At 48.1% G+C, this 25309-nt stretch overlaps 1 protein-coding gene across 2 annotated transcripts; it reads right to left on the bottom strand.

Annotated features, from left to right (window-relative positions):
- Positions 1–14770: 14770 nt before the first annotated feature.
- On the bottom strand, positions 14771–22256 carry TYSND1 (trypsin like peroxisomal matrix peptidase 1; the record flags this gene model as incomplete). Of its 2 annotated transcripts, XM_084244825.1 has the most annotated exons (4): positions 20973–22256; positions 18918–19048; positions 17794–17979; positions 14771–14988 (listed from the first exon to the last, which is right to left on the bottom strand). In XM_084244825.1, the coding sequence occupies exons 1-4, from the start codon at positions 22136–22138 to the stop codon at positions 14771–14773; spliced, it is 1701 nt and encodes a 566-aa protein (XP_084100951.1). In that variant the 5' UTR covers positions 22139–22256. The 2 variants fall into 2 exon arrangements, with proteins under 2 accessions (XP_084100951.1, XP_084100952.1); XM_084244826.1 differs by lacking the exon at positions 17794–17979.
- Positions 22257–25309: the final 3053 nt, after the last annotated feature.

The raw sequence follows: 25309 nt of genomic DNA, 5'->3' as shown, positions 1-25309 counted from the left end.
TCTCACATTTCTAGGTGATGGTTCTGAATCTCTCTGTGGGTACTGCATGAAGAGAGGGCTCCTCCCAAGTCCAGTGAGATGAAGTAAAAGGTAACCAATTGTTCTATTTTTGCTTTGATATCAAGTCCATAAAATGAGGTTCTACACTTCTAAACTCATACATTAAAAGTGCCACCTACAATTTTTATTGTAAGCTAAGGTCTTTGCAAAATGCATAACTTGATTGAAAAATCACTATTGTAAAATAAGACTGTTCTTACATTTAAAGTGTTGAAGAAAATCTAAACAGTGATTTGAGATTCACTAGCAGTCATTTTAAAGGATGAACAAGATGTACTTGAAAAAAAATGCTATATTATTTTCTTACTCCTCAAAACTCCCATTTTCATTCCATTTCTGACATACAGTTTGATCCTAATCTGTTTTTTTTTTCCCTAAGGTCATTTATTGGTACCTTATCATCTCTGCAATAAAATTAAATATATAGAAAGACCATAAAAATTCTTGCCATGGTAAGCACCTCAGTGTAAAAGACAATGGATGAAACTACTTTTTAAAATAATTATTAATAGTATGCAATTAATCAAAAAAATCTATAGTATGCATCTTGATAAATATTTATTAAACATATCCATTTTTTAATCCAGTCAAAAAATGGGCAGAAGAGCTAAAAAGACTTCTCTGAAGAGGAAATGCAAATGGCCAACAGGCATATGAAAAAATGTCCAATATCACTTGTAATCAGGGAAATGCAAATCAAAATTACCATGAGATACCATCTTACACCAGTGAGAATGGCACATATTAAAAAAACTAGCAACAACAAATGTTGGCGAGGGTGTGGAGAAAAAGGAACTCTTCTACACTGTTGGTGGGAGTGCAAACTGGTCCAACCACTGTGGAGAGCTGTGTGGAGATTTCTGGACCTTCTAAACATAGAGCTTCCATATGATCCAGCAATTCCACTCCTAGGTATTTACCCAGAGGACACAGAAACATCAATTCCAAAGAACACCTGCACCCCTATGTTTATAGCAGCACTATTTACAATAGCTAAGCTTTGGAAACAACCCAAATGCCCAAAAATAGATGACTGGATCAAGAAGATGTGGTACATATACACCATGGAATATTACTCAGCATTCAAAAAAGATAAACACATGCAATTTGCAGCAACATGGATGGCGCTCTAAGGGATCATGCTCAGCGAAATAAGCCAGAAAGAAAAAGAAAAATACCGGATGGTCTCACTCATAGCAGGAATCTAGAAAACTTAAATAAGGGATCAGGAAAATGAATAACTATAAGAAAGTGAAAATCAAAATCAACAAAAAACTATGAACCAGAGACACTCTATAGGGGGTAGGGGGCGGGAGGGGAGGGATTGGGGTCAAAATAAGGGGGTTGCAATTGTATGGGGAATATAAAAATAAAATTTATTAAAAAAATAAATAAATAAAGTTCATGCTTTTAGTGAAAAAAAAAAACATATCCATTTTTTACATATGATTGTAAAAAATGTCTGAATGGTTTTACCTAGGTACAGGGACAAACTTGCTTGCTCATATGAGCAAACTGTTTGCCTACATGAAACAGGGTCCAGAATCAATTCTGAGAAACCTCATTTACTTAAGGAGTCCTGTTACATATATGCTGCTCAATGCTTTAATGCTGTTGGAGTGATATAATAACAGTAATCTAGGATCAAAAATCATTCCTAATGTTCTATAAGTTTATAACTCTGTCTTCCTGTAGTGTATTAAAAGCAAAGTGGAGACTGCCTCAATTACAAAAGAATATACCAACCTCCAGAGTTACTGTCTCAACATCAACACGGTATTTTTAATAGTCTCTTTGTTTCGTTACCCAGAGATTTATACTTTAGGATTTGTTCCATATGATTCCGTATGTTTGAGAGATTTGGTGAGAGACGCTTGTGATCACAAGAGGTAGGAACGAAATGGATCCAATTACAGACCTACTCAGATGGATCACTTTTGGGAAAGAATGCACAGGAAAATTTAAGATCATGATATTTTTTAAAATTATCTGTTCCAACACAGGCTTTGGGAAGTGGTCATGTATTCTAACAATTTTGTAAAAGTCAATTAAATTCCAAAAGAACAAGGGGCATTAATTCCATCTCATCCACTACCCACGGAGCTCTTTTTTCCAAGACATCCACTGTCATGAAGCTATCAAACCCTTGCAGATATAGTTTATGCACCTTGATTATTTTTTGTACACTTAACAAACAGTCCTGTGCTTTCTTTTCCCCAATCAATATATCTATCCACTTGACAACATACATTCATTGAATTCCTGCTCTCTTATATGGTTTGTACTATGGATCCTGTGGTCAGAGCATATACAGACAAATATGGTGTCTGGCCTCATAAGACACATTTTGCAAACTCTATGGGCAAGGTGGATGGGGTGGATGTGGAACGCTGGCAGGTGTGCAGGAAAAAGAAATGGTGGGCACACTTGTGGGGAACTGGCAAGCACAGACCACATTAAAGCAACCAAATAAAGTCCTTTAAGCACTGTGCTAAGCAAACACCAGGACTGGATTCTGCCCAGCCTGCAACTCACCAGCTTAAGGTCCAGGTCTAAGTAGGTCAATTAGCAGATTATGACAATCATCCTGAAAAACAGGGTGCAGAGTAACTAAGGCCCTGATAGTGGGGTGGGGCCATGTGGTGTGATCAGAGCTGGTGGGACATTCCTGGGACAGTGATGTATGTTGGGATTTCTAGGTGAAATGCCCCAGGAGTCAAGGCAGAGGGACAGATGTCTGCAGGCAGAAGAAACAGCGCTGGTTATGGACTTCAAAGGAAGGTCTGCTGGTAACAGAGGGGGGTTGAGGGAGCTGCAGTGGCCATGAAGCCTCCAGTCAAGGGGGCAGGAGGCAAGGTGCTGCTGGGTGCTGGGGTCGGGGCTGCCATCCAAAAGCATGTGTGCAGAGAGTGGAGGCCAGGTCTCTAGACCAACTGCACCCCAGGTTCACACTCACATGTGGACTAGGGAGCCTGAGCAGTTCCCAGCAAGCTAAGAGCAAACCTTGGGCAAGTCCCTCAAGGAGCTCAAAGAAGGTTTGGCCCAGAGCTGGATACTGGAGGACATCGTAGCAGAGGATAGTGGAAGGCTGAACTACTAAGCACAGAGGCAAAAGGTGAAGGTAGCAAAAGTTTGCCTGGGAGAGTGTCTACCACGCTTACCCTCCAAAGGGCCTGGTGATGAGCTGTATCCCCGAATCTGTCCGTAGGGAGGGGGAGGGCCAAGGAACTGGCCTGGGGCTGCAGCCTGGGGCCTTGTTCCCAGCCCAACTTAACTCCAGAGAGGGATCCTCATGGTCCAGGCCTCAGGGCTCTCTCGGGTGGGTTCCCAGCTCTCTGAGGAGGACTCAGACAGCTGAGATCTGGAGACCGGTGAGGGACTGTTGGGAGATGCCGATTGGGGACACCAAACAATCAAGCCTCCTCCAAGTCTGTGCCAGGTTTTAAGAAGAGGCAGGAATAAAAACAGACTGCCAGGAAAGAAACAAAGCTGGAACTGTACAAAAGGTAAAGTGGAGAAATGTGTTCTAGTCCCTCTGGGAACCCCCCCTCCTCCACCTTCTGCCTCGGGACAGCACCAGGGGAAGCTGGGAGCTGACTTCTCTGTCCTGCATCTTTTGTGTGGCCTAGGGCACAACTCTTCCCTCCCATGGCTGAACTACTAAGAGGGTAAACTCAATTTACCCCCTATAATAAGAGGAGGCTATGAAGGCCTGACCAGCTCTGATACCCTGAGATGTCCTTGCACATCATATTTCCAAGATATGGGGGCCCAAAGATGGTCCCATTATTTTTCCATACTTATGTGGGCAGCTTATGGATGGACTGCAGACTGTTCTCATTGGCATTCAAATGCCCACTGCTTGACTTCTTCCCTTGGGGAGGGAGAACCTGGGCAGGGGAGGGTAGATCTGGCACAGGAGACTGGAGGAGACTAGAGTTTCTCATTGGCTAAATGGTCCCAATGCACTGAGGCTTGTGCATTCCGTCATTTTTACCAATGAGGAAATTGAACTCTCGTCAGGGCTGGGAAAACGAAAATTTCTCCAGCAGCCAGTGCCAACTTCACTGCTCCAGGTCCTTAGAAAGGTCATCTAGAGCTGGTCCCTTTGAGTGAGTGTTTGTCAGGCTGAATCGGCCAACTGGGCCAGACTATCTCCTGGGGGTCAAGACCCAAGAGCCAAGGAAAGGTCAGGAGTGGCCACTATGAGCCAAGCAGCAATGGGGAACATGGGAGGGTGGGAATGAGGCAGGCTATGGCACACACACACACACGCACCCTCTGCCAGCCTGCCCTTGGAGAGGTCAAGGAGGTACCCAGGAGTTCTGATTCCAAGCCTGCTGGACACAGGCCCTACAGGGGCTACACAGCTCATGGGAGAAGGGGGCTCACTGTGAGTCAGGTTGCGATCAAGGGGAAGCACAAGTGGAGTCCATGAAAACAGCAGAAGCCAGAGGAACAGTGTAGCCAAGAAGAACAGTGGCAAGAAGGGAAGAGGTAAAGAACTCAGGGGAATGGTGGGGAGGCCAGGAGAGCGGGAGACTCAGAGGGCCTGTCATGCTAGAGCAGTGTTTAGACCCACATGCTCACCAGCTCTAACCACCAGCCCTACCCTGGATCCCTGGGAAAGAAGAAAAGTACAGCAACCCAAATGCAGGCTTCATGGGCAGTGGGTTGGCCAAAGGAGTTAGTCCCTGCTCCCCTGCCCACCAGAATTACCAACCATCTTCCTCAAAGAGCAAACCATGGAATCTTTCAACTAGACACACCTCTCAAGGGAGGTAAACTGTTTCTGTGGAATGGTAGGTCTAGGGCCTGAGGGAATAGCCAGGCCCATGAGGGCTGCCAGGGCTGGGCCAGGTGGGGGAGGTGCTTTTATAGCCATGTCACTGCTTGAGACCTCTCCTGGAATCTGCTCTTCACTCTCCTCTACTGACCCTGACAGTCCCACTTGGGGAATTCGGGGCTGGCGACTCTCCTCAGCAGCCTCTCTTGTTAAAAAATCTGGACTCACTTACTCTCCACTGGTTCTGCCAGTGCCAATTTTTGCCTGAGTCCTAGGACCGCTGGACTCCCCTCCACTCAGCCATGACCTCCTTTGCCAGACACACAAACCAAGGGCTTAAGCCTTGGAGCTGCTTTGCCAATCACATACCCTGTGAGTACTCATCATAATTCAATTGATGTTGAATTATGTTCTAATGTAGCAACAGTGCTGGGCAAACAGCTTCAATCAATGGGAGACTATGAGACACTCTATTGTATACCCATACCATGAAATCTTCTGGAGCCATTTTTCAGAAGGGATCATTTTTACATGAAAAAGTTTATGCATGATTTGTCCACACCCATAAAACGTACATCAAGAGTAAACTGGGGCCTCCTCTGGTAGTGCACAGGTTGAGCGCTGGGCTGCGAAGCTGCCCACAGCCTCTGCAGTGCTGGTTCAATCCCCGGATGCCAGCGAGGGTCTCACATGGCGCTAAGACCGCTCCTGCTGCACTTGCTGCTCCCCTCAGCAGTGTATTTCATCCGTCTGTCTGTTCTGTTCCCCACCCTGGCTCTGGTGAATTCTCTCACCCTCCCGCACTTCTGACTGTACCCAGTGCTTGTATAAATAAATAAATAAATCTTAAAAAAAAAAAAGAGTGAACTGTAATGTAAACTATGGTCTTTGGGGATTACGTGTCATTTTTACAGAAATAATAATGCTTTATAAACAGGGCAGACCTCCTATTATCTAATTTTTCTATTGAGACTAGTCATATAGTATAAAATTCACTTCTTTAAAGTGTCCAATAGTTTAGTTTTTAGCACATTCTCAAGGTTATACAACTTTTACCATTATCTAATACCAGAATATTTCATCACCCCCTTAAAAAAAAAATACCCATATATCCATTAGCATTTGCACACCCATTCCCTCCTGCCTCCAACTCTTGGCAACTACTAATCTTCATCCTGTCTCTATAGATTTGCCTGTTTCAGACCTTTTGAATCTGGCTTCTTTCACTTAGCATAATGTTTTCAAGATATATCCACGTTGTAGCACGTGTCAGTACTTCATTCCTTTTTATGGCTGAGTAATATTCCATCATATCCATAACTCACCTTTTATTTATACATGGGCATTTGGGGTGTTTACATTTTTTGGTTATTATGAATAATGTTCTGTGAACACATCTGTACAAGTTTTTGTATGAACATATATTTTTAATTTTCTTGACTCTAGACCTAGCAATGGAGGTGCTGTGTCTCATAATAACTCTATATTCAACTTTTTAAGGGCCTACTGACTCTACCATCTGATTTTGAAGATCTAAGTCAAGAGAGAAACCTAAATCTGCCTAGATTCAGGGATATAAGCATAAAACAAGCCCCAAGAGAACAAATCCCAAGTGTCCAGCAACTCCTAAGTAATTTTGAGTCTGTCTGTTCCTCAACACACACACACACACATGCACACACACACACAATCTGGTTTACACTCAAATTTTCTCAGTAAATTTTGTTTTCTCTCCCAAGGAGACCCATCATGATCCCAGGGAGTTTCTGCTCTAATAATACAGACGAGAGACCCTTAGGAACTACAACAACAAAAAAAATGAGTAAGTTACATTTATGCCAAAGCTGTTGAGAGGTCACCTCTCAGAAGACACACAGTAGAACCATGTGGGCTCTGCCTGAAACAAGGATGACGCCCCAATATTGCTTCACAGAGAACACAAACACATGCAGCTTATTGAGTCGTCACAGTTATGCTAGGGGTAGATTTCAACACAGACCTTTTTCTCAGCCATGTTTCCAGAATGGCTGCTAGAATGTGACTCCAAGGAACAAGAACATCCCGTCGTCCACTTGGGAGAGAAGGGCAAGTGGTCTCGCTCACTGGACACCAGGGCCAGGCTGAGAGTGGGCATTCTGTGGCCAGGCCCCAGGGAACATGCCTCAGTATAACCCAAAAGAGACCAGTTTCTGAAAAGAACTCAGTGTCTGCAGAGTGAGTTCCTTCCCCTTTCTTGTTCCTGGAGCAGGCAGCTCAGGGCAGACGGGAGAATTCAGGTGTCATCTTCCTTTGGGAAAACCTAGGCAAAGCACCTTGTACTTCCTCTTGGAAGCCAGTCTGTGGTTTCCTTAACGCCCCCATGATTTGCTCACTGCCTGTGCCCGGATCCTGGCTTCATTTCACCATCACACAAACACTAGGCTGGCCCTGGAGCACACTGCCCTGCCCAACTCGATCACTTCACTAGCGGGGAGTCTAAACAAACAAGGGCTGGCCTGGAAGGGCCTGTTTCTTCCTACAGTGGAGCCCCTCCTGATGTGGGGTTACACACAGTGCTCCTTGGAGGGCTCCTCTTTAGGTGCTGGGGTGAGAGTGCACCAAGCCTGTACACTCATGCAAGAACACACACAACGCAGAGCAGGTATATGCTTTCCATATTTATATAGTCTTCAACTTGGTCTTAAACACAAAGGCAAAGAACCCAGAGGCCTGGAAGCCCCTTCCCAATCTTTGTCTGACCTTCTGCCCTGTGCAGTTCATCCCTCAGGATGGTCAGCTCCAGTGCTGCTCCCAGTATCCCCACCCTCATCGCAAATCCAAGGGGCCAAGGAACTCTTGCTGGAGGGGAAGGTGGGGCGTGTTTAGCGGGTCATGCTGGAGGGGAAGTGTCCAGTGTCACTCACTAAAAGCAGCTCGCGGTGGATTCAGGCGTTCTGGTCTTCACCCCAGGCCCTTGGCCTCTGTCCCCGCGGCACCTAGGGCGTCCCTCTAGGGCACCCCGGAACCTATGGGCTCTCAGGGAGCGCCAGGCATTTCCTTCCTAGAGAGAGGCTGAAGCTTTCCTCCTGCCTCAGCTTCAGTCAGGTCCGCGCCGGCTTCCACGCAGTGGGGACCCGCGGAGCCATCCCAGGACAGGAGCTTAGGGGTAGGGCAAGAGGCGCCCATCTTATTTGGGGCGATTTATGAGCGGCGAGCGGGGGACAGCGGGGAGAAGGGGCGAGTTTGCGCTGCACTCGCCGGGAGTAAACCTGCCTGTTGATTTGGGGTGAACTGGAGTGCCGAGCCTGAGTCCCGCAGCCTAGACGACCGCCCTCTTCTCCCAAGGCCGTGACCCCAGCTCACCGACCTGCGGCTGCGTCCGGAGTGTTTTCCTGGCCGGGGTGTAGGTCTCCGAGAGGCTCCCTCCCCGGGGCCTCCGCAACGCCCCGCTGCCTCCCGCGGTGGCTCTCGAGCTGGCGGGGCTCAGAGGACCCTCCCGGGGGCGGGGCTCAGCGAGAGCCCGCCCCGCCCCGCCCCGCCCCGCGGCCCCGCCCCGAGGCCCCGCGCGGCCGCACCCTGCCCCGAGGCCCCGCCCCGCCCCGCGGCCCGCCCCGCCCCGCCCCGCGGCCCCGCCCCGCCCCGCCCCGCGCGCTCCCGCGCCTGGGTCCCAAGCCAACTAACTGCCCCAACTATGATGCAGGTGAATGCGAAGCCGATGCTGCCCCGCGGCCCCCGATCCCCGCACCGTGGCCCGGCCGAGCCCCTCGGAGTCTGAAACCACCTCCGAGTTCGGACTCGCAGTCCCACCGGATCCGCCAGACGCCTTTAAAGCCGCCCGGCCTTGCAGCGCGCGCTCCTGAGCTGTAGCTGCCAGAAGGACCTTGCACGGATTGCCAACCTCCAGCCTTGAGGCATACAGATAAATCCACAAACCCAGTACAGGACCTCTGTATTCCTGGCACTGTTCTGGGTTCTGGGGAACAAAATGGGGCACAAAAATTGGCTTGGTTTCTGCTTTCACTGAAGTAATTGATAGTCTGGGGAAAGCCATAGTAACAACAAAAAGCATTTTCTCACTAATTGCATTTGAAAGATTGAGGGCAAAGGAAGGATTTGCAAAGGCCTCTCTCCAAGAATGAGTAGACAAAAAGCTATTATTCCAAGAGGTAGGACAAACCGTTGGGAGCAGGACATTGCTGAGGTGGCCAACGACAGCATGGCCCAGCCTAATCAAGATGATACAGAACTGCAGGCCCTGGTGACATCTGCCTGCTATCCCTAGGGCAATGGATGCCACTGCAGGGTTTTAAGTAGAAAAGTGACAGGTCTGAAGTATACTTGTAGGTGAAAAGAATGGGGAAGAAGGAGGGCTGCCTGAAATTGGAGAAACTATCAATAGTTAGGAGGGGAGGCCAAGTAGAAAAAGAGGAGCTTGGACTAGAATCTATAAGGAAACTGACTGATTGATGCAAGCTACAACCTAGAGGGAGGATCAAGTAAAGCTGGTGACAGATCAAGTATCCCCATCTATGTAATGTGAATAGTGACACCTACCCTAAGAGTGGTGGCAATGATTCAGTGAGATCATTTATGTGAAAATCATTTATGTGGTGCCTGGCACATGGCTGCCGTGTACCAGGCACCGCTGAGTGCTCAGAGCCACTTATTTTAGCTGTTTCAACTTGCCCAAAGCTGCATGGCACAATGGCAGCTTCCTCCTCCCAGTCCAATGCTGGTGTGAAGATTCTGAGAAAGAGGAGGGCAACAACCACCTCTGGCCAGTTTTTTGGACACAGACCTCACTTTGCTGGACTTCAGGTCCCCAGTCTATGACATCGACCAGAGCACCTGGTTCTCCCAAATCATCGATATTTTGGCTTAATTTTTTAAATTAAGATGCAATTCTGTAAAACTGACTTTTAAAATGTATAGTTCGGTGGTGTTAAGGTCATGTAACCATACCATTATCTAACCCCAGGATGTTTTCATCACTTTGAAAGGAAACTCCATACCCATTGGCTGTTACTCTCCTGCCCTTCCTCCCTGTGGTTTGGGGCGGTCCCTTACAGAAGGGCCCCACCAGCTGGAGAGGAGCCACCAAAAGGGCCAGCAGTGTGACTCATTTCTGGTGAGACAATCCTCCCCGTCCATACAAAAATGACAGCTAATATTTATTGAACACAAACTAAGTGCTTTGGATACTTTCTCAAATTTACTTTTCCCGTGGATGTTTGAGGTAAGTTTTCTTTCTGCCCACTTCACAGGTGAGGCAACTGAGGCTCATAAACTAAGAACTTGGGCAACATCATGCAGCTAGAGAAGCAAAGGAACTGGGCCTTGGAAATCCCTCAACCAGGCATCATCCCTAAGGGAGCCAGAGGTCACTGAGCAGCCAAAGCAGAGTCTCATCTGAGTCAAGCAAGTATTGGAAATTTACTGGGCCCTGTGGGAGCCGTAGAGGTAAATAGAGAAGGTGAGAGCCTTCCCAGGGCAGAGAGACAGCCCTGTGGCTGGGCAAAGTGAGGAAGGTGGATAGAGGGCCCCACTGGACAGGGTGCAAGGGAAGGACTCTGAGAAGCTCAGCACCAGCTGGAAGCTGGGAAGGGGAGAGATGTGCTGTGGGTACACACCAGGCTGGTGTGGCTCATCTCCTAGGACCCGCCCCAAACCACAAAGATCAGGAAGGTGCCTGTCACTCCTCACCTTCTTAGCAACCAACTTAGCAATTGTCCCAGACAGTTCACCCCACCTTACTCCCCATCTCTATGCCACAGTGCCCATAACTTTGGAGCTGAAAATCAGGGCTCCTTGCTTAACAAAGGACTTTTGTCTTTGAACTTTCAGGTGCCTGAATAGTAGTAAGGTGTGGTTTGGATGCTGAAACATTGGCAGTTTGAGGGAACTGTGCCTCTGCTTGTTATTTCTCAGCCCCTTGCAGTGCCGCTGAGTCTTAAACACCAATGGCCCCCAAACCTTCCTGTTCCTGCTCCCATAGCTTCAACCAACAGCAACTAGTTCACCTGTAGTCCAGACCACGTGAAGATCCTCTCCCAGCCTAATGAATGTGCCGTGACTACAGCTCCATGAAGAGCCAGCCCCAGATGATATGAAGAGATTCAAGGGTCAGAGAGGCCTGGATAGCCAAATGCAAACTGCATTTATGAGGAAGGAGAGACTTGGGTACAAAGGAGGCCAGAGAGAGTGGGCCAAAGCAAAGAGGGATGCCCAGTCATCTCTCATACCTAGAGGCTCCCAGAACTTCCTCAGGTCAAGGTGTTTTCTGGTTCTCACCTAGAAGGGCCCCAACTAAACCCTACCTTTATTTAGGCAATATGGTTCTTTGTTCTGTTCACCAAAAAACAGGCTCAAACGATGCCCAGCTTGGCAGAGCCAGCTCTCTACAAAGATCATTTCCCCTTCCATGATGCAGGAGTCTGTCCTGCTGACAAGCACCTGCCCAGCTAGGGAGGACACTGCCCATCCTCTCCTGCTCTTGCTTCTGGGTGGGGCAAAATTCTCACAGAAGCACAGTGAGCAACAGTGGTATGTGTCACTTAAGACACAAGAGTGACTTCTGTTCCTCTTCCTAATCAAGTAAAATCAATCACCATACAGGTCTATATGGAGCATCCTGCTAGGGATTAGAAGATTGGTTCCATTCAGGAGATAGAGCAAACAAGTAAAGATAATGAGCATAATGGAGCTATGTTTCTCATGGACAGGAAGGAGGTACAAATAGGAAAAGGGAGAAACTATAATGAACCCTACAGAGTTGAATTCAAATTGCAACTATCAGCATTAACTTGTGGCTTATGATACAAAGATAAAAATAAATACAGATGAAAGTTTTGTCTTACCAGAGGGCCTAGAAGCAGCAACACTGAATATAGACAGCACACTTACAACCTAGATCTTGGCTTCTAAATAAAAAGACCCTTGGAGAAACAATTGACTTCAGGGAAAGCACAAAGTAAGCCTAGAACATTTTGAAGGAAGTACTCAAAGAATGATAGGGAGATGCCAAAAGAACAGAGAAGCTAAGCTGGAAGCCATGCTCATTGGCCAATACAGGAAAATTTGAACAGCAAAATGAATATGACAACAATAGATTATTATCTGTGGAATAAATATGAATCCCTAAGTCCACATGGACAGAACTACAGATGGAAAGACTGAAAAGCTCTTATAATAAATGCTGACAAATAAATGTAGGAGAAATAATGAAAATATAAAATTAGCACTTGGCAACAACTGTAGTTATTCAGACCCAACCTATCAATGGATAATAAGCACAAAAGGTGAAAGCAGATAAGGAACGGTATATATTTACACGGTTTCAAAGTATTGCCACAAAATACTTAAATACAAAGAAAACGTTGTATTTAACTTCATAGTAGACAAGCCTGACAGGCACCATCTGACTCAAATGGGTGTTCTCAGTTGTTGGGCCAGATAAACATTACATGCCACCAAGAGGACAGACACAATGATAAGATGCATCACGTTTGTGATACCACAGCCAAAGACACAGAGCATGAACCTACTCACAGGAAGGCAGACCCAAGCTAGACACAGTCATGGCACATGGGTGCAGATTAGATTTTTTGGTTACAAAGGACATCATTGGGGCATTTGGCAAAGTAGATGGGTGAGAGGTGTATGGGGATTCTTGAAATTTTTCTCTAAGTTTGAAATTGTTTCAAAATAAAATCATTTAACAAAAGAAACAGGAATATCTTCTCTCTTTCCCCTGTACACCAGTCAAGTTACAGAGGACCTGGCAGAGAGGACTTTGTGACCCCAGACCTGATGACAGAGCCACAAAAGGGAAGGAGCCAGGGTCCCTCAATCTCTACTGCCCAAGAGCCACCTCCCCATCCCAGTTAGATACACGACTTTGGACTCTCCATGAGCAATATTCTTCTGTTGTCTTAAACCACTGAGATTGAGTGTGATGGGCAGAGGCTGTCTTTTTTACTGCATTATCCTAACTCAGCCTAATACAGCTTGCTGTATTTCTCAATTTGAGGCCCCACAGACACTTCAAGGAAACTTCTTGTCCCTAAATTTGTCAGCCACCCATCATTACCCTTGCTGGAGATCTGGACCCTGTTTAACCTTTCTCTGTCTCTGCACTGGCCCCACATCCAATAAGTTTCCCCTCCCGTATCATTGCTTGATCTTCTGCACCCTCCCTGGTCCTACCTTAGCCAACTTCTCCCTGCCCAGGGTCATTGCAATTAGTCCTCCCATCTCCAGTCTTGCTCCCTTCCAATTTCAATTACTCAGCACTCCCAGAACATGCAGGTGGCTTCACTCATCCCTGTCCCAGCTCCCATTCTCTCAACCTGGACACCCTGTTTCCAGTCCACTTGGTCAATACTGACTCTGCTTTCAGGTTCTGCTCATGATCAGCTTGAAGCTTGCCTGACCCTCTGTCCCTGAGCCCCTGGACATATTGCACCTGAACAGGACAAAGCTGCTCCGTTCATGAAACAAATGGGCTGACACAATAGTCTCCCTTTAACTCCTTGGTGCCCACACAGGGAATAAGTCCTCCCCCTCCTCCTCCCAGCAGTCACACCTTAACCTTCATCCCTACCATTAATTCACTATGGCACTTCTCTCAAGCTAACTTTGCCCTCTGGACCTACCCCTAATCTATAAAGAGAAGACAATTATCACAGGACTGTTCTATGGTTACCCAGAGTTGGCACTCAACAATCAGATTTTAGAAAAAAACTACTTCCAGTGATTCTCTGCTTAGAATTAGCCTCCCTGTCACCCCCAAGCAGTCATCCACCATTTAATGACTTAATGATCATTTCTTGAGGCCCATGTACAGGGCCCTGGGCACACAGTGAGTGTTCCTGACTGGAAGGGTTGGTCTTAACACCTCCTTGGGGGCTGCCTTGGCCTCATTCATGCCTGAATCCCCTAAAGCCCATCCACCCCAGGGGTCTAAAACAGGCCGAGCACATCCTGGACCCTCTGAACACTTCCTTCTGAGCCAAGACCACCACCTTCTGGGACCTACAAGCCCACCTGGTGCTGACAGGTTCTATGACCAGCTACCAAGGACCAGTCTGGCACGAGAATATCCCAGGAGATCAGCACCCCCTGCCCCAACAAGAAAGCAGTACAGAAAAGGTATATTTCTATGCCTGATGTTTGCCTCTTCCTAATTCAACTCTAGAAACAAAGAAGAAAGAATCTGATGTACATCAGTATAGATGTTTTCCCACAGGTTATGTTTATTCCCAAACCCCAAATAGATAATTCTACCCACCGACATCCCTGAGACCCATTTTAAGGGCTGGAAAATTAAGGCACTGGATCAGAGCAGCCCTGTAGGGCAATGTCCCCTAACATGCAAAGACCCAGGTCTGGCAGAACAGAACAGAGAGGTGCTCCTCTTGCCTCTCAGAGCAAGGCCCTACACGTACGGGGCCCTGGGCACACAGTGAGTGTTCCTGACTGGCAGAGTTGGTCTTAACACCTCCTTACCACCTCTCTACTGAGGCTTCTAAGGCAGCCTCAGTGCTCCCCATCATCCCAATTCTGACTGAGAGCAGAGAGGAACCGAGGCCTCAGAACAGCAGCAGCTCCAGACAGGGAACAGTTGTGGAACCAGGCTGGGCCCGTCTTCCAGCCAGCACCAGGGCCCTTGTGCAGTTGTAGTGGGGCCCCCAAAAGAGGAAATCAGAGCTGAATCTAGTGCCAGAGGGATAGAAAGAAGTAGGGGCTCAAGAAAGCACCCCAAACAGGCTGCCAGGTTGAAGACCCATGGAGCTGAGAAACATTTGATCTAGACTCCAGAGCTGAACGCGGTGGGTGAGATGGGTAGGCAGTCCCACAAGGAAGGGCACACCACGTCAGGATATCAGCCTTGGCACTTCTTGGGGGTATCATGGTCGCTCTTCTCTCCAGCAGGGTAACACAGTCTCAGAGCTTACTCCTAGGGGCCTCTGGGAGGGGCCGCTGCAGCCGCCACACCACCCTCACGGGCTCGGGGGCATTGTCCAGCTCCCGAAGGCCGCCCAGGTCGCCCGTCTGGCTGTAGCGCTGCAGGGCAGGCTGCAACACTGTGATGGGGATGCTGAAGTTCAGGTGAGGGTACGTGGCCCCTGTGTTGTTATCCCGGGTGTTGCTGGCGACGATGCCTATTGAGGAGTTAGAGAGGAAAAGAGGGTGTGAGTAGGACAGACATGGTTGGGAAGGGCAGCCCATCCCCACTCTAAAGTCCTAGGTTTCTTGAGGGCTTGAAGTCCCCTCATAGTGACAATTACTGGACTTGGGACACTGGATGCCCCACATCCTGGTCCCCCGTTCCAGCTTTACTTTCTCCTTAACAGCATCAGCATCTAACATACCATATATCTATCTTATTTTGTTATCTTTCTCTCCAAGTACTGTCAGCTCCGCGAGGGCAGGACTTCGTTTTGGTCATGCTGTCTCCTCAGTACCTAGAACAGTGCCTGGCACAGAGGAGACACTCAATAAACACTTATTAATGAATAAATGAATCGGAATCCGACCAACAGACAAGTTTTGTTTGGCCTGCACGGGTGTGTATGTGTATGTAATTTTTTTAGATAAATATAGACTTCTATAAGCCTTGCCAAAACAGTATAGAGCTCCTGTTTTCCTTTGTCCAGCTTTTGTTTTTGTTAATATCTTGTTACCAAAAACATTGATGAAAACCAAGAAATTAACCTCGGTGCAATGCTATTAGCTGAAGTATAGAATTCATTTGGATTTCACCAGTTTCTCCATTAATGCTTTTTATGTTCCAGGGGATCCAATCCAGGATCCCCCAAGGCATTTAGTTGCCATATCTCCTCCAATCTGAGTCAGTTCTGTGGTCTTTATCTTTCATAGCATTGGCACTTTGAAGAGTAGAGATCAGTTATTCTGTAAAGTATCCCACAATGTGCGTTTACCTGCTCTTTTCCCATAAGATTGATATATTACATCAAGAAGACCAACTTGCTTTTCTCATTGCATCCCATCAGGAGATGCGTGATTTCCAGAAGCATTACTTGTGGTGCTAATTACTGTCACTGGGCTAAGCTGCCCTCTGCCAGGTTTCTTCACTGCACACTCACTGTTTTTCCCTTTAGAAAGTACAGGCAGGCACACCTCAGACACTGCAGGTTCAGGTTAGACCACCTCAAAAAAGTGAATATTGCACCAATATTTTGGTTTCCCAGGGCACATAAAAGTTATGTCTATAATATAGTCGATTAGGTATGCAATAGCATTGTCCAAAAGAGAGTATATCCCTCAATTAAAAAATATTTTATTGCTAAAAAATACTAACCATCATTTGAGCTTTTAGCAAGTCATCATCTTCCTGTTGGTGGAGGGTCTTGTAAAAAAAAAAAAAAAACAAAGAAGGCAACTAAATGAGATATTGCCCTCTACTAAATGCTTTAGGCTTCTGCAAATGTTCTGTTTCTATGTAAATTTTGGTCCAGATTTGAGCATCATTTGGTGGATCTTGTCTGCAGCAGCTCCTACTGCGGTGTTCTAATAGTGATTTCCTATATTCCGCATTTCTTCTACATTCTACATTCTTCTGAGGTGTCACTTGTCTCCATTTAAAATTAATTCAGTGATTTAAGTGATGAGTCTGTGTGGATTCATAATAGTCACTCTTTTCTTCGGTTTGTTGCTCAAGTTGTTCCAGTGGTGCCTCCTTCAGATTGGCTCCTGGTTCTTTCGACATTTGATGTGCTCCATTGTTTTGTTGGAGTTGGTAGCATTTTCTTCCTTTCTAGCATTACAAGCTCCAGGATAAATTCTTGAATTTTCCCTGCCCCAGTCCTGTAATCAACCAGTTGTTGGTTTCTTTTATTAAAGAATGTCTCTTAGAAACCAAAATTCAGGCTCTAGTTGAGCTCATTGCAACTGGGATGTCACTGCTTCTAGCCCCTCAATGGACCAAGCTAGATTACATATATAATTTATATACACACGTATATTCTTATATACATAAAATACACACTAATTCATGCACCCACATGCATCTATATAATTTATGTGCCAACCAGTATATGGGGGAAATGGAATGCAGGTTGTGACAAATGGATCCCGCTGTATTACAAGTGAATCACCAGGCACACTGAACGTGAGGGAGAGGAAGGAGCTGACCCAAGAAACTAGCAAGAGTGTTTGCGTGGACACTTCAAGGCTAAAGATAAAAAGGCTGCACTCAAACACCTCACTCTAGTTGGTAAATTTGTTTCTCAGAGAGGTGTGGGCTAGGAATTCTGAAGCTCCTTAATTTATATACCAGGGTCAGAAAAATAAGTAAATCTACTGTAGATGGCACAGCAAGGCCTCCCACACGGAGGAAGCAGTCAGAAACAAGGAGAGGGGAGGCTGTTGCTGGAGTCCTTTTGGACTCAAGTTTGGCTTTTCTTTTTTTTTTTTTTTTTTTTAATAAACAGACTGTCTTATTAAAAATCTGAACTACTTGGCAATTTTAAAATTGAAAGATTTAACAATCATTTTTTTCAAATTCACATTTTCTAGGGGAAAACTGGAGAATCAGTCAGCATTAGGTCCACGTTCCTTCCTAAAGTGGCAACAACATGCTGGAGCTAAGTGGTGCTCACCCCAGTTTCACCCCTCACCTCTCCCGGCCATTGACTTTACTTGCTCATTCATTAGCCAACCTCTGTAGGCTTTTGAGTTTGAAACCTTCGGATTAACCCAACTACTGAGTTTGAAAGATCAAATGAGATTAAGTGACATACCTAAGACTGTGCCTTCGAGGCAGTGGCTTAGAGGCAGAAAAGAAACCAGAACTCAGGTCTCTTCCCTCCTGGATAAGCATTCACCCCTTTCCACTAATTCCAGCTTCCAAATGGGGGTGGCACCCAGGGCTGTCATGGAACACTGTCTGGTTAAGCCTTAGGCTCTGGCATGGGGAAGTCTGGGAGAGGGGCCAGAGAGCTTACCCAGGAGGTTCCCTGAGTAGGTGGAGAAGAGGGGTCCCCCACTAGAGCCTCCGTGCACAGCACACGTGGTCTGCAGCATCACCGGTGTGTCATCCACCTGCACCACGGCTGACAGGATGCCTGAGGTCACTGAGGGACCACAAGTCTGGCCGAAGACACCGAAGCCCACCACACTGACAGCCTCACCTGCCAGGAAGGGAAGGGGAGAGAACCTTGGGAGCCTCTTCTCTCTGGCAGGACTCCCCAACCCTGCCCCTGCTCCCTCCAGCATTCTAAACCTGCTCTGTTCTTCCATTTTCTGCTCACAGTCCTGCTTCCACACAGCATCCCCAGAGCCCCACAGGTGGCTGCCAGAACCCCCACTGAGCTCCCAGTATTGTATCTGCTGTATTCATTCCCCTGTGGGACTGGCTAGTCACTTTTTGGGGCTCCTAGCACCTAACAAGGTGCTCAATGAATGTTTACAGCATTAACAGCCATCTTCTCATGGAACTAAGAAGCATGTTAGTGAGAAAAGAAAAATAGTACTTGGACGCCACAAGGCACAGGGCTAAGGGCTTCACAGATCTCTCACCCACTCCTGACAACACCCAAGAGTAGGGACCATTTTATTCCCACTTCACAGATGTAGAAACTGAGGCAGAGAACATTAAGTTGTCTGTCCAAGGACACAGGGCTAATAAGTGGCAAAAGAGATGGCAAGTCTGTCATTCTATCACACTGTACCCACAAAGTAAGACCACTGCTACTACAGTGGCAGCATCACAGTCTTACTCAAATCATGCCACTAGGGCCTCAAACATGCAACAGCTGTCTGACCAGGCTGCAGAGTACCTTGAGGCTCAGCACCTCCACACTACATGGCTGTAGGGGCCAGGAAAAAGGTACCCTTACCCTCTGCTGGGGATTCCACCTGCCCCCTAGCATCTGCGGTCTGCTGGGCAAGAGCAGGAAAGCCTCCAAGAGCAATTCCAGCCTGATGCCACTCTGACTCAGTACTCCAGCAGAGATGGAAAAGGGAGCTGGCCTGGGGGACTGGCCCCTGATCTTCAGGGTTGGAGCACCCAGTCCTGACTCTCCTTCCTAAGTTCGGCCCAGACCAGAAGGCACCCTTTGTCCTTTACCTTCATGGAAATTCTCAGCGGGCACAGGTCTGGGGACCCCATCTAGCTCTTCCTCCAGACTCACCACCGCTATATCATAGGGAGACGTCTCCTGGGTGGCAAACACCACACGTCCCCAGATACGGACACTCCTGGGAGCAAGGGAAACAAAATGACATGTGAGCTTTCTGGCCATTAGCACTGGAGGAAGCAAGATGGGTGACAGTAAAAGTCATGAACTTGGGGGGGTCTCCCTGGTGGCGCAGGGGTTGAACACAGCACTGTGAAGCTATCCACAGCCCCCGCAGCACGAGTTCTATTCCCAGCCGTCCAGGAAGCTACCCATATGGGGCAGCAGACCTCTCCTGTCTGCTGCTCCCCTCAGCAGTGTATTTCGGTCAGTCTGCTTATTCTGTTCCCTACTCTGTCTCTGGTGAATCCTCTCATCCCCCGCACCTCTGGCCTGTAACCCAGTTTTTGTATGCATAAACAAATAAATCTTTTTTTAAAAAAAGTCATGAACTTGGGAGTTGAAAGTCTGGTGTCACCCTGAAACCTACCAGTCAGGCAACTCTGAGCATGTTGCTTAACCCTTCGGTGGTATTTCCAAAGATGCTTTACAAACTGTAAAGTACCTCTTCATAAAGTTTCCTGGCCTTCACTCACTAAGATCATAAACACCTATCATCTCATGAGCACTGTGAGCCAGGCCTGGTGTTAATGCTCTATGGACATCATTTAGTTCTCACAACTGTTCTCACAACCAAATACTAATATCTCTATTTCAGACAGTGCCATTTCAGGCCCAGAGAAGCTGATCAACTTTCCCAAGGTGACAAAGTGGTAGGACCCGGGGCAAACATTCCGAGCATTTTCCTTCAGTGTCCCATTTGATGCTCACGATCCTGAAGGCTGGTGGGAGAGGCATATGATTCCATCCCTCTGGGTCCTTATCTCTATAAATACTGGCACAGGAGTTACTACATGCAAGGCTCTGTTCCAAGACTTTACATGTCAATTTATGGAGAGGCAACTTACAGAGATTAAGGGGCTTCCTGCTACACACTCTGCAGGGGTAGCTTCCAGTAGACTTGGAGGCTTCTGTGTGTGGTGGTAGAGGGGGAAAGAAGGGGTAATGGGGAGACCACACACAGGGAAATGCTCATTATAAGTTTTCCCTATATAAAGCATGGCTATCCTGTAGGCTGCCAGTGGGAGATCCCTATGGCATAGTCAGGCTGGGTGAACCTTGGAAATTGAGTTGAGGGATTTGGAAAGGCTTACAAGGTAGGGTTGAGCCAGGCACAGGAAAACATCAGGCGTTGATACCTAGGTGCTGCAGCTGCTTTGCTTTGACCTAAGTTAAGCACCTGGGACTACAGAGGAACTAGAACCTATACTAGAAAAGTAAGCCAGGAAACTGAGTCTGCTGTCCCCACTGTCAGAGCAAGTGGAAGTAAAGGAGGGCAGAGCCCTTTTCCCTGCAGAGGAAACAAATGACTAAAGTCACAACCTCGTTGCCCACCAGGAGCATCCAAATAGAGTTCAAAATAGGTCTGTCTGCCTGGGCCCCACTCCCATATTCTAATTAGGTGGAACCCCACACCTGTAATTTTGATCCAAAGGGAAGTTCTGGTTAAGATCTAAGAGTTAAGTCAAAAAGATTAACACACATATCTCATTATCCAAGGATAATGGCTCAGCATCCTGAGCCCCTGGGACTTCACCAGCACATTCAGGAAAAAGGGCAGAGTTAGGAAGTCTCCAATCAAGGGCCTGGTGGTGGGTGGGGGTGCTGAGATCTGAGACAGAGAAACCTCCCGCAAGGAATTCAGACTGTGAAGGGGCAATCAAATATACCAGCCTGTGCTGCAGGGTGACCCACTGTTCCCAAACCCAGAGTTGCCTGGCATCTTGTCCAAGTTCCATGCACTGCCTACCAGAGAGGGTTCATCTGGGTGCCAAAGATGACGGGTCCGCCCCGGGCCCCTCATCACCAACGCATCAGCGCCAGGCCAGGCCTACACAATCCTCGGGATTAAGATTTGAGACCTGGGGAGCGGGCGGCACACTTACTTAGGGGTGGTGGACCACACCAGGACCCTGGCCGCCTCCCGAGGGGCGACGTGCCGACAAGTCACCACAAGGCGTGGCGTCACGGCCACTCCGGAGCCCCACACAGTGCCGCACTCCACCAGCACGGCCGAAGCTGCCCACCGGGACGCAGGGTCCTGGAGGGGCAGGCCCCACGGGGCTCCCTCTTCAGGGGGCAGGAGGGCGGCCAGGGCGGCGGCGGCGGGGGCCAGGCGGCCGAGCGCCACTCGGGCGGCGCGGACGAGAGGGGCGGCGGCGCAGAGCAGCGAGAGGCCCACCCACTCGCGGGCCTTCCAGCAGAGCGGCGCCGCCACCAGCGCCACGAGCGCGCCCGCCGGCCGCACGGCGAACACGCCGCCGCCCTCGGTGCCCGGCAGGCAGCGCGCGTCGGTGAGCAGCAGCGGGCCGGCCGCGTTGCTCAGCACGCCGCGGCTGAGCGTGTTGAGGAAGATGTCCGGGCAGAAGGCCCCGAACGGGGAGCCGCAGGCCAGCAACGGCGCGCCCTTGGGCACAGCCCCCAAAGGCGCCACGACCACCGCGGGCCCGCGCTCCTTGGGGTCGTCCTCCCGGCCGGGCCGCACGCGCAGCAGCGCGAACCAGCCCAGCGCCCGCAGCTGGTCCTCCTCCTCGTCCTCCGGCGCCTCGTCGTCCGGCGCCGCGCCCGCAAAGCGCCACAGCTCGGCCGCGTCGCCTCCGAAGAGGCTCGCGAAGTGGGCCCGGAAGGCCGGGCAGCTCAGCAGCAGCAGCAGCTCGGCGGGGCGCGGGGGCTGCAAGGGCGGCCCGCGAGGCCGGGTCAGCGGGCCCGGCTCCAGGCCCGCGCACTGGGGCGTGCACAGGCCGGGGCGGCCCGGCTCCGCGCGGCCTGAGGAACTGGCGGCCATTGGACTCCACAGAACGTGCAGGCGCAGGTCGTCGGTGCAGCTGCTGCCCGGCAGGAAGGCGGCGCCCTCCGCGGCCAGCGCCCCGCTGCCGGCTCGCAGAAAAGGGGTGAAGATGCCCCCATGGCACAGCACCAGGCCAGGGCTGCGGCTCAGGATCACCCCACTGCAGCTCCACGAGCCCTCTTCGGGCTGCCCGGCGCGGGAGGCGTTCACCACGCAGCCCGTCAGCTCGGCCGCCCTCATGGCGGACCCCCACCGCCACGCCATGGCCTCGGGGTTGGCGCGGCCGGGGCTCCGGGAGGACCAGGCAGCTAGCGGGGAGCCGGGACGCGATCCGTTGACACAACGCAGCACCACCCACAACCGCCAGCCGGCGCCGCCAGCGCGGACCCAGGTCTTCCTCCTCGGGCGCGATTGGCTAAACCCCAGCAGGCCTGATTGGCTAGGTTTGAGGCTGCGTCCTCATTGGCTGCTGAGACTGACCCCCCCCTTCTTTCCCCAGTTGGTTTGTCCCACCTGTACCTCGTCTGGAGAGCAGCATGCCCGGAGGGCCGGGCGCGGGGGAGAGGGCGCCGGGCTTTAGTCAGAATGGGAGGGGGAAGGGGAAAGAAGGGGTAACCCTTTTGGAGCCTAGTTTCCTCTATGCTCGTTGGACTACAGGAAAGTCACTGGCATGGCTAGACTTGCCCAAGCCATGACAGTACCTGTTAACATCTGCCTAGATCGAGAGGACATTTGCTCTCTGACCCCTGGGGTAATACGAGGAAAGAAATCCTTGGTCAACTCAGTGCTTTGGATTTTTTAAGTAAATCCTACAAAAATGCACTAGGCGGCTGGCGCTCACATGATTACATCTGGAGCCTTTTGATGCCAAAATTCTTCACAACTTGACTATAATGAAGAGTAACTGAAGTAAAAAAAATGTTTATGTATTGTATTTTGCGGTATGCACATTTCACATGACTTTATAACCACCACTTTATAACCCTGACCAGATTTATCTAGGTCAGCGGGGGGGGGGGGGGGGGGGAGAGGGGGAGGGGTAAATATAAGAGCCCAAATATAAAAAGTTCAGGTTTTGGGACACCATGCATCCTCTCTCACTCAAATCTGCAGTTGTGTTTAGCATGCAAAAGCTAACAATTGGGGAGGCTGTGTTCCAATGAAACTTTACTTATGGACACTTTAAGTTTGAATTCCATATAGTTGTCCTATGTCAAAAATAGCATCCTTATGATAAGTCTCTCTACACGTAAAGTGGGCCAGATTTGGCCTATGAGATGTAGTTTGCCACCCTTGATCTAACTAAAATAGCATAAAACATTACTTTTCCAAAGAAGTATTGGTGAGGACAGAGGAACATTGAAGGGTTTTATGATAGCCCCAAAACTTTCACCTCAAGCTAGTATCATTGTATCACTAAAACACACATTAACTGTAATGATTGTTTTAGTACATATTTGTCTGCAGTTATAAAAATATTCAATTACTACTTAAGTTACATAACTTTTCTGCCTCAATTCCTTTACAAAATAAATGCTGTTTGGTATATACACACATTAGGTAATAAGGGAGCTCCCAATGCTCCAGTGACAAACCAGTTTAAGAGAAGTGGCTGTAGGGACAGTGGGGCCAGTGGAAATGAAGTTTTCACATAGCAGGCACATTCTTTAGTTCTGTTGACACAGAAGACGGCTTGATTACGGTCAAATCTCTAAACTACCCCAACTTCCTAGTAATTAAGTTTCTTTCTCTCTAGAGCCCAGTCATTCTCCCTTAATGACGCTCAAGCCTCCCGGACGAACTGTTATACGTCAAGCATTTTTGTGTTTATGGCACAACTCAGCAGAGAGTCCCAAGCCACAGCCAGCAGCTGAGGTGAGACCTCTTGAGTGCTAGGCTCATTGACTCAGACTTTAAGTCTCCTGTTCCATTCTGAAACTAGTAACACAAACACCACCACGTGAACACAGAACCCATGGCATCCTTTCATAGAAGACATTCGTTTCAATCACAGGATGTGTCCAATAATTTATACTCACATCAAAAAGAACTTGTTCCAGGGCAGTGTGGGGAGAAGAAAAAAAAAAAAAAAAAGAACTTCCATTTTGCTTCCCATGCAATTAGTCCCAACGCTTTTCTCAACACAAGGCTTTCTACAAGCCTAGAAAAATCACAGGAAGAGGTTTCATTCCTTCCCCTATTTTGCCAAATGTAGCATTCAACTGACTCTCTCCAAATGTATATAAAATGGTGAATGAAACACAGCCAAACTAGACCCAGTCCTTGCTAGCATGTTAACAGATTTTTCTCAAAAGCCTGCCCTGTCCATCCTGTCTCAGAGATGATCACCAATCCTGGGACTTCCACACGTTCCAGGACTGTCAAATAGTATTGTTTTGGACTTCCTGTGCAATGTGTGAATTGCCCTAGTTTTTTCCTGGTAGCAAAATTTAAGTCTCTCACATCCTTATAAATATTTCTTCCCGTAAGTAGGGAGGACCTTTTGCTTCCCCCACTATGTTTACAATGTTTAACTCAGAACAAGCTAATGTCCCCCCACCCCCCAAGAAGAAGTGAGATAGCAAGTTTGATTTAACTTTTTATTAAAATGCTTAGGATACAGATTGACCTTTTGTAAATGACTGTTTTACTTTTCCTGAAATAGGACATATATTGCACTCTGATAAATCTGAATGAAAAGTCTCAATTCATGGGAGTTTCTGTACAAAGCTCTGATCCTTACTGTTAGGAGCCAAGCTCCTCACAGCAGCTTCCTTTTGCTATCTTATAGAAACTGTTATCTGTGGAGGCAAGAAATAGATCGACTTTTTAATCCCCTCATTCTCCAGTGGCCAAAATAAAACACTTTCACAAGAGCTGCCCTCTGCAGAATCCATGGTTTCCTAGCTTACTACAAAGTGATTAGGAATTAAGTAAACAAAAATAAGAAAACTAACACTGAAGCAATCATACTTCTCATGTCTCTGGAGAGAGAAGTATGGCTAACCTTTAGCCAAAGAAAATTGAAAGTATGCAAGTTAACTATTTCATTCACCATTAGCTAGATTTATTCACTTAAGGCTTTAACCTCTTTCCAAACCAACAATTTTGTCCTAAGCCAGCTATGCTTGCTAATAAATGAAATGCATGCTCTTCCAAGATTTACACTTCACTGAGCCTCTGCATTTGGTACCTGGCAGTGAAAAAAACTATGCTTTCCCAACAGGTCAGTACTGAAGAGTAACAACAAAAAGTTCAGTAACAACTGAACACAAGAATACCCTCACCCCAGGAAGATGTTATCCACCTTCCCCATCTGCACACTAGAAGCAAGAGTCCACTGACTTTAACTCAGTCTTCTGCAAAGAAGCATCATCATCACAATTTTCAATTTTGAGAAAACTACCTCCAACTATTCATGAAAGGAAAATTGAA

Source organism: Talpa europaea (genome assembly GCF_964194135.1).
Source record: "Talpa europaea genome assembly, chromosome: 10".
In the NCBI taxonomy this organism is placed as follows: Eukaryota; Metazoa; Chordata; class Mammalia; order Eulipotyphla; family Talpidae; genus Talpa; species Talpa europaea.
This window is presented reverse-complemented; position numbering and strand designations above follow the sequence as displayed.